At 40.3% G+C, this 10056-nt stretch overlaps 1 protein-coding gene across 2 annotated transcripts in view; it reads left to right on the top strand.

Moving 5' to 3' along the window:
* Window positions 1–8351, top strand: part of LOC106956753 (uncharacterized) — a 16293-nt gene extending 7942 nt beyond the window's left edge. Inside the window, exons 2-3 of one of the 2 annotated variants that reach the window (XM_015047774.1) lie at window positions 3374–4596; window positions 7196–8351. In XM_015047774.1, the coding sequence (XP_014903260.1) occupies window positions 3374–4596; window positions 7196–7782 (1810 nt within the window). In that variant the 3' untranslated portion in view covers window positions 7783–8351. Of the gene's footprint in view, window positions 1–3373; window positions 4597–4619; window positions 4884–6263 lie in introns of those variants that run through there. The other variant, XM_015047775.1, reaches the window with a different exon arrangement.
* Window positions 8352–10056: the final 1705 nt, after the last annotated feature.

Below are 10056 nucleotides of genomic sequence, written 5' to 3'. Positions count from 1 at the left end.
ATGAGGCCGCCTACAGGGAGGAGGTGGACCGTCTGGCTGAGTGGTGCGACAAAAACAATCTGCAGCTGAACACAGAGAAGACCAAGGAGCTCATTGTGGACTTCAGGAGGAACGCTGACCTACACCCACCCATCCACATCAAGGGGACAGAGGTGGAGCGTGTGGACAGCTTTAAGTTCCTGGGGGTCCACATCTCCGAGGACCTGATCTGGACGACCAGCTGCTCCAAACTCATCAAGAAGGCACACCAGCACCTCTTCTTCATGAGGACCCTGAGGAAGAACCATCTGTCCTCAGAGATTATCACAAACTTCTACCGCTGCACCATCGAGAGCATCCTCACCAACTGTATTACAGTTTGGTATGGGAACTGCTCTGTCTCTGACCAGAAGGCGCTGCAGAGGGTGGTGAAAACTGCCCAGCACATCGCCAGGCCACCGCTCCCTGCCATCAAGGACATCTACAGGAAGAGGTGTCTGAAAAGGGCTGGGAAAATCACCAAGGACCTCACTCACCCCACACATGCACTCTTCTCCCTCCTGCTCTCTGGGAGGCGTTATATGAGCCTACGGACCAGAACCTCCAGGCATCGGAACAGCTTCTTTCCTACAGCTGTTAGGCTCCTGAACGCCTCCTGACACAACTATAAGGACTGTAACCCCCAAACCCCCATACAACAATAACATACGGACTGTCCTCACATTCATACATAATCTGTAAATCTTATTTGCCAGTATCTATCTTGTATTGTAAATCTATTAATACATATACAATCCATTCTTAACATTTCTGTATAATCTGTATATGTGCATAGCTCCCATATTTTTATCTATATTATATTTATACTGAACATTTTATTTTTATAACCACCTTTGTACACCTGTAAATATTTATACCCTGTATAGCACTTTTGGATAGATGCTAACTACATTTTGTTGCTTGTACTTGTGACGGTGCAATGACAATAAAGTTGAATTCTATTCTATTCTAAGATTTTTTTTTTTTTTTTACAATATTCAGTATTTCTTCTTTATCAGTTTCATCAAGAGAAATACTATTAGAACAACCAGTAACTGTATGCTTCACATTATTATCTACTTTTGGTAATTTAGCATCAAGACTTGGGTCAACAGGTACAAAAATGTATTAAATCAAGTTACAGTTTAATTCCCATCATAAATCTAATTTCCATCCTGTACAAAATATTGTGGGATTCCTGAGTTTACTTTGATTTTTCAGAACACGATTTATTACTCTCCATTTTGCTTTCATATCACCATTACTTTTGTTTAATAAATCACTGTAATAATCCCTTTTATGTTTTCTTATAATCCATACCACTTTATTTTTATGCTTCTTGTATCTCTCTTCTGCTTATTTGTTCTCAATTTCAAGAAGCATGAGTACAAGTAAGCATTTTTACAAGCATTTTTCAAACCTTTTGTCATCCATAATTTATCACCATTTCTCTGTGTGTAATTTCTTTTGCACACATTTTCACACACAACTCCCAAAATATTCATAAATACTTCATATGCCCTGTTTACATCATTAACATTCACATCCTTCCTGTTTAGTTTATTTAAATCATCTGAATTTATCCAGAGCTTCTTTTAAATGTTTATTTTATTTTTTGCTGTAAATACTTTCGTATTGCATTGATGCATTTTGTAAGTTGTGAACACTGGTAAGTGAGGCCAATTTAAATCATGCCATCATGGAGAGCAAGAAATGCCTACAGTCAGAAGATCTGAGGTTTCTTTCATGATCCCAGCAACACCAGACAACTGTGGCATCCAATCTGTCACTGACTATAAAACCACATCTTCATCCTGCCAAGGTGACATTAGGTTCCTTAATGATCTTAACTTCTTTGGAAGATTTGAAGCTCTAAATAAAACCCCTAACTGCTCAACTAAAGATGCCATCTCCACTGCTCTTCATCTGAGCCTGGTACACCTGGAGAAAAGAAACACCCACATAAAGATGCTGTTTTTGGACTTCAGCTCAGCATTTAATATAATCATCCCTGAGGATTTGGTATGCAAACCAGTGGAGTGTTGTGTAGCTGGACTGGTGCAGAATAAACAACCTGCTCCTGAAGGTCAACAAGACAAAAGAGATCATTGTCGACTTCAGCAGATCTCGACCCAACCACACCTGTCCTCATCGACGACAGAGCAGTGGAGATCGTCAGCAGCGCTAAGTTCCTGGGCTTCACATTACAGACGCCCTCAGCTGGACACCTCGCATCACCTCACTGGTGAAAAAGACACAGCAGTGTCTGCACTTTCTGAGACGAATGAGAAGAGCTGCCCTCCTCCTCCCATCCTCTCCACCTTCTACAGAGGAACCACTGAGATCCTGCTGACCAGCAGAACCTCCATCTGGTCTGGGAGCTGCAAGGCCTCAGACTGGAAGTCTCTGTGAAGAGAGGTGAAGACAGCAGAGAGGGTCATTGGGGCTCCACTCCCCCCTAACCATTACAGACAGACGGTGCTCAGCCAGAGTAAACCAGATCATCTCTGATTCCACCCATCCTCTCCATGGTCTGTTCATCCAGTTGCCGTCTGGAAGGAGATTCCATCTGCTGTAGAACAGCCAGACTCAGAGACAGTTAGATTAAAGTTATATGTAACTAGCAATATAATATTATTTGTATATTTTTATACTTATAGGGCACACTTGTGAATCTTTTTTTTTTTTTTGCATATGTCTGCTCTAGTGATGCCATTTTGTTGCCAATTTCACTGCTATATCTTTGTGCAATAATAAAATAAGCCTAAGGAAATTGGAGCTGTAACATCATTGTGAATAAATAGTTGTCTTTGGTTCACTTTCTACTCAAAAGGTTCTTGGGTGCATGATTTGAACAGCCTAGGTTTATCAGATCAAAAGTTTTTTTCCTCTGGGGCAGATAGGGTTGATTGGATGGTTTTCTGGAACTCAGCCCTGTGTTCTCACATGTTAGCAGACACTGAGGTAGTCCAGTATCTACTGGGACATATGGTGGTCCAGTGCTGACGGCTCCAGCTTATCCCTCTGAAATCCTGGCTGCATGTGTTATGGTACAATGCTCGGCTCTCTACATACTGCAGACTCAGAATTAGACTTCCACAGGTATTAGTTTTAGCAAAGCAAATTAAACTGCTTCTGTCTGCTCAACATTCAGTAATTCTATTATTATTATTTATTCTACTGGATCTGAAACCATAAAGATGTGCCATTAATTACAACAATGTAGATTAAGAGATATGTTTGATATATTTATGAATGTACATACTGAAGCCATGATTTCATCCTGTGACACAATTAAAATTATGAATTTTGTTTTAAAACATGTATTGAACCTCTTTTCTGCTTTCACATCCAGATTTGAGGACATCATCTCCAAAAGTGATCAAGTCGATTCAGGATCTCCTTCTGTTTACCAGCTGAGAACAAAGAAACAGAAGAGTGGATCTCTGACTCTAACTGTTGGTGAAAAACAAGAGACCAAACCAAATAAAACCATCTTACTAGTTGGTGAAACAGCAACAGGAAAATCTACTCTGGTCAACGCTCTGTTCAACTACGCTGTGGGAGTGAAGTTTGGGGATGATGTCTGGTTTCAGCTTGTAGAGGATCAGACAGGAAGTCAGACATCAGATGTGATCGTCTATCAGATCTTTGGTTTTGAGGATCAAACTCTGCCGTTCTCTCTGACCATCATTGATACGCCTGCATTTGGAGACACACAAGATCCTGATCATATCAGGACCAACCAGCGATTAATGGAGTTATTCCAATCAGCTGATGGGATCCAGGAAGTTCATGCAGTAGGTCTGGTGATGAAGGACGAGGAGAATCCAGTCACTGACCAACTGAAGAACATCTATGATTTCATCAAGTCTCAGTTTGGAAAAGATGTGAAGAAAAACATCATAGCTCTGATGACAAACTCACAGGGAAAACCACCTAGAAAAGTTCTTCAAGCTCTTGAAGCTGCAAACATTAAATGTGCCAAAAATGAGAAGAATCAACCATGTATCATCCAGTTTGATAACTGCCAGGATGAGGAGAGAACAGAAGAATCTGAATTATCTATAGAAAATGCTTGGAAAGTAACAGAAAGAGGAATGAAACAGTTCATAGCCTTTCTGGAAAAATCTCCACCTCTCCAGCCTGAAGTTATATTGGAACATCATAAAGAACGGATCAGACTGACAGCCTGCATCCAGAACCTGCTGGAGAGAATCAGGTTCACTGAGTTAAAAATGAGAGATGTTGAACGAACTCAAGAAGCTCTTAGGATTAACAATCAGAAGATGAAAAGGGATAAAAGCTTTAATGTATCTATCCCTGAGGCCTACAAAGACCTGCAGCCTCCTAGAGATGGAAGATGTAGTTATGAAACATCTCTCTGCTGTCCTGTTTGTAAGGAGAACTGTCACTATCCTGGATGCACAAAGGCTTTAAATCCTGAACAGTGTGAAGTGATGATAGATGGAAAATGTACTTCATGCACCAACAAGTGTCCTGCATCAGATCATGTTAAACAAAATCGGCAATGTGTGATCAGGACCAACAAGGTTGAGAAGACTAAAGAAGCTTTAAAAAAACAATATAAACAGGAATCAAGACAGAAAATGAAGCTTTCAGAAAGACTTGAAAAGGAGAAAACAAAACTGAAAGAAGGCAAAATTGATAAATGAAGTATATGCATATTTTATCAAACTGCATCAGTCAGCCAAGGATGACAATTCAATTAACAACTCAGCATCCACTTTTGTCATTTTGGACTTCCTTATCAAGAAGATGAAGAGGGAAGGGAATGGAGAAAAACTGCAGAAACTGGAGGAAATATGCAGCCAAATGGATCCTGGAATCAGAACTCAACTCAGGTAGGTACTTTCAAAATAAAACTCTTCTAAGTTATGTTGTTTATGTTAGGATTTTGGTTCAAAGTGTCTTTGAGTGTCCTAAAAAGTGCTATATAAATTTGATGCATTATTATTATCGATGATGATGATGATGATGATGTAATTCTGCAGATTGTTCTTCTTTTATCAGTGGTTTGATAACTTATGGAGGACCAAAACCGATATAATAAGAAATAAAAGCAGAAATATATATTTAGTTTTTCCTTTCCCTTACATGAGTTTCTGTCAAGTAATGTAAATATTTTCTTTTTTATTTCCCCTAAACATGCGTTTTTGTCAAGAAAAATAGATATTTTGCTTTGTCTGTTTTTGCTTCTCCCTTTTCTGCTCGCTGTATTTCTGCTTGCTGTATTTCCATTTGCTGTTTTTCTGCTGCATCGTTATGTTAATGAGGAGAGCTGCCTTCTATGTCTGCTATTGGCCAATAGAGCCTGGGAACCAACGTCACTGCGTCAGACGTTGTGGGGCGTTTAGGTCCAGTCGCTCGGCGCCATCTTTACAGGCCACAGACCAAAACAAACTTTATCCCGGTGGTTTTATTGTTACCGATTGCAGTGAAGTAAAGCTGGAGAACGGCTGGCCGAAATTAGCGCTCATAAATCGGATCAACCTTGAGCTAAACGCCGCTTACTCGGCGGATATTGGAAAATCCAATATCCAACTCGAAACCAACTTCACTGCAGTCGCGCCAATTGTGAAATTGTGAAATGAACAATGCACGTGTTCACTAGTTCAGCCAAGTCCGTCACAAGTTTGTCAATCCAGGAATCCACCAGCTCCAAACAGCAGAAATCCTGTTATCATGAATAAATCCAGGGTGAATCCTGCTGGGTGTGTCCCCGCAGGACAAGAGGCTCTCTTGTGCCCAGACTTCTCATCGAGAAAATTTGATCAATTGCATTGAGAGATCAGTTGACCAGATCCATAATTTGTAGATTCAGAGGATGTGCAAAGAAAGGCTGCAAAAAAACAGCAACAAAAGCAACAAAAAAACAGAGCAAGCAGGGTGAGGAAAAAAATGTCCACCTTCACCGAGAGCTAGAGAAAGTCCAGATAATACCAACTCACTTTTACTTTGGCAACCCAGAAAAGGGATTAGAACAAACTGAGAATCCAGAAAAACTTCCTGAGCAACTCAGAACAGGAATAGATGATCAATATTAGATTCTTTTTCTTCTGTTGCACTTTCCTTTGGTTTGTTATTTTGTTTGTATTTTCATTTTAATTCATGTAGAGAACATTGTGTTGCCTTGTTGCTGAAAATGAGCTATATAAATAAAAAGTTTGAATTCATTTTGTTTGAAATTTTAATAAATCATAATTTGTTCTGTTTTTCTGCAGGGAGAGAATAACCTCATCTATTCAGGAGGCTTTAATCTCAGAAAGTGTTCAGACCCATAAAGGCCCTCCTGCTGTCTACCAGGTGATACCAAAGAAAGAGACAATAGGAACTCTGAGCAAAGTGACGATTGGAGAGAAAGATGAGATGAAGATCAATAAAACCATCTTACTGGTTGGAGAAACAGAAACAGGAAAATCTACTCTGATCAACACTCTGTTCAACTACGCTGTGGGAGTGAAGTTTGAGGATAAATTCTGGTTTCAGATTGTAGAAGAAGAGAAGGAGGAGGGAACCCATCAATCACAAAGTCAGACATCAGATGTGATCGTCTATCAGATCTTTGGTTTTGAAGGTCAAATTCTGCCGTTCTCTCTGACCATCATCAATACGCCTGGATTTGGAAGCACCAGAGGAATTGAAGAAGATGACATAGTTAGTCAAAGATTGTTTGACTTGTTTCGATCAGAGGATGGAGTTCATCAGATCAATGCAGTGGGTCTGGTGGTGAAGGCCAGTGATTACAGACTGAGTGACCGACTGAGGTACATCTTTGACTCAGTGATGTCTCTGTTTGGAAAAGACCTGAAGAGAAACATTGTGGCTTTGATCACTCACTCTGATGGACGAAGACCTGAAAATGTCCTTCAGGCTCTGGAAGATGCAAAGATTAAATGTTCCAAAGATGAGATGAATCAGCCTGTTCACTTCCTGTTTAATAACCAACAGAAGCAACAGGGAAACACATCAGAGAAAGATAAAGTTGGTTCAAAATACTCCTGGGACTTTACAAATGAAGAAATGTGTCATTTGAGAGACTTTATGAAAAACACCAAACCTCAGCTACTGGAAACAACAGTGGAGGTTCTGAATGAACGGATCAGACTGAAGGCCTGCATCCAGAACCTGAAGGAGAGAATCGAGCTGAATGAACAGAAACAGGAAGATGAGATGGAGAGGGATATAAACTTCAGTATGGAAGTTGATGAGGTCTACAAGGAAAAAGAACCAATCAGAGGAGGGAAGTGGGGGTTGGTGTTTTTAGAAGGAGCTGTCACCTGTTCAGTCTGTGAGGAAAACTGTCACTATCCTGGATGTACAATGGCCCAGAAACCAGCACACTGTGAGGTCATCAAGAATGGTCACTGCACAGTTTGTACCAACAAGTGTCCTGCATCAGTTCATGTCAAAGAAAACTGGAGTTATGTGACAAAGACCAGAAAAGTTCAGAAAACCCTGGAGGCTGTGAAGGAGAAATATGATCAGAATAAAGCAGAATGTGAGAACAAATCAACTCTTTTGGAAAACCTTGAAAAGGAAACCAACAATCTGACAGTAGAAAGGTCGGAGCTGCTGGATGAGGCCTACAGTCATGTTATCAGACTGGAGCAGATCGCCCTGAAAGTCGACTCAGTGTCCACTTTGGTCCATCTGGACTTCCTGATTGAGAAGATGAAGGAAAAAGGAGACCAGGAGAAGGTCAAGAAACTGGAGAAGATGAAGATCAGGATAGAGAAATAAACTGAAGGTTAAACCCAACAGCAGAAAGTTGGGAAAATGTTTAAGGAAACTCTGAAAATAAAGCAATAAGGAGTTTTATTTTAACCCCTGTTTGAGCTAAACATGATGCATCATCATCGGTTAAAGCTTAGAGAATATTTTACATTGCAAATATTTATTACTGTAAACCCCAAATTTGATATCCGATAATTTTTTGCAACATATATCATTTCATTTATTAATCAAATTCTTAAAAACTAAGAAACTCAATTACAATTTAAAAAATATCTTTCTTGTTTTAACAAGGCTTCCCCATGGTAGTAGATTAAATGACCTCAAATTAAGGCCAGTACGAAGTAACTGAAGATGGTAAAAGTAAACTTTTCATCACCCTTTCAAAAATATTTTTAATTTTCCGTTGATGCTCATTTCTTGTTTTACGTTCATTTAACTAAAATCTGTATAAAAATTATAACTACTGGCATTGGCAGGCCCTAGACTCCGTTCTGCTGTGGGCATGCATGCGCAGTGTTGGAACCACCTAATGTGTCATTTTTGTGATGATCCGTGTTTCTGTGTATTTATTTTAAGGTTTTTCTGTGTTCAGTTTCTGTCCTGTGAGTCTCTGTGTCCTCCCCGTTGATTGGTCCCAACTGTGTCTCATTCCCTGACTACCCTCCCAGTGTATTTAGTCCCACCTGTTGTCCGTGTTCCTCGTCAGGTTCTTGTCGTTTGCACGTCCGTCTTACGTCAGTTGTTGTTTGCCGTCTATGCGCTCCAGTAGAACTGTGAAGTCCTGGATAGCGTTAGCTCTCGTTTCCAGTCCTGTGTATCAGTCAGAGGCGGAGCCAGAGGGGGGCTGATGACAGGGGGGCCCAGTGCCCTCCCTGTCATCTGATTGGCCCCCCCAGATGATTAACATGTAACAGCACCAGGTCATTCCTGTACATTATTTGGAATCATTCTAAGCCAACCTAATATCTAAAGAAGAAAAACAATAATAAATATATGAAAAGAAAATGTATAAAACTTTATATAAGTCCATGTGATGACATAAATAAATAGATTTACATCAGGCGCGATACCAGCCTCCTTTATACTTGTACTCATAAAAACGAGCTGACATTGTTCTCCTGTATGTTTCAAATGTGCTGCGCTGTGGTGCAACTCAAAGGCTAAAGCCCTTCAAACCTGGTGGTTCTAAAACACCAAGAAGTTATTTACTGATCCTCCACACAAAAAAAAAAACAAACAAAAAAAACGAAGAGGGCCGACAATGTTCGTAGTTTGGAGCAGAGGTTGCGCTGGAGATTTTTCGTTGTCCGTCAAAGAAAAAAATAATTTTATTTCCAATTTGTAGTCATCAAACGAAACATTTAGTATTTCTCTGCGAGACCGTTTTTGAAATCAGGTAACATTTCACGAAATGACGTGATTAGAAGACGGCAGAACTCTGATCGTTTCCTGATCACTTCCTTCGGCCTGCGGGAGAAAAATCCCGCAGAAGCGGATCAGCTGCGCTACACGCTCCAAAGCCTCTGGTTCGTTACAGCGTCCAGATCAGAGGTGATTCTCTGACAGAAATTGTTCTTAGTGTGATTAATAATGAGCTCCACGATGTTCTCTGTTCTCTGTGCGTAAAGTTGGAACTGCCTGCACACCAAGTGTCAGCTTGATCACAGTCTGGACAGAAATGAAATTAAGCGACTCCACTTAAATTACCATTAATTCACCCGCTGCGGTCTGAACGCACAGCTTCACAAATTCTTCCTGGTCGCATCTGCAGAGAAATCTGCGCTGGTTCATCGACATTTGGATCTGTATGAACCAAACCGAACAATTGAACTCTGCCAGATTTTTTTTCTTTTTTTTCTTTCTTTTTAACCCTGTGCAGGGTTCGGGCGTGCGTTTTTACCAGGATTTTTTATTTTTATTTTTTGCATGGTTTCGCTTCTCCAAAACGGACAGATGTTACGTCTGCCGCACTCCTTCTGGGTGCGGGAGGGTAACATCTTCTGCACCTTTATTTATTTCCTCAAAACAAACTGATGGCTCCTCTGTTTAGACTATAAATGGATTAAAACAACGTTGCATTGTCTTTAGTTTTCTCTGTTCTGTACTGGAGACTGGAGTTAAAGGCGCCATTTCAACTAAAGATTTGCAATGAGATTCCTAACCAAGGTGTCCTGTCCATCACTCTTCAACACGCTGTCAGCTCCCGGTCAGAAAGACGCATTTAGTTCAGTGTCCATGAGATGATATTCAGAAAGGATTTTTATTGAATGATTTTAGTTG

The sequence above is a fragment of the Poecilia latipinna genome, unplaced genomic scaffold, assembly GCF_001443285.1.
Source record: "Poecilia latipinna isolate Pla-1442-1.1 unplaced genomic scaffold, P_latipinna-1.0 Scaffold841, whole genome shotgun sequence".
Classification (NCBI taxonomy): domain Eukaryota; kingdom Metazoa; phylum Chordata; class Actinopteri; order Cyprinodontiformes; family Poeciliidae; genus Poecilia; species Poecilia latipinna.
This window is presented reverse-complemented; position numbering and strand designations above follow the sequence as displayed.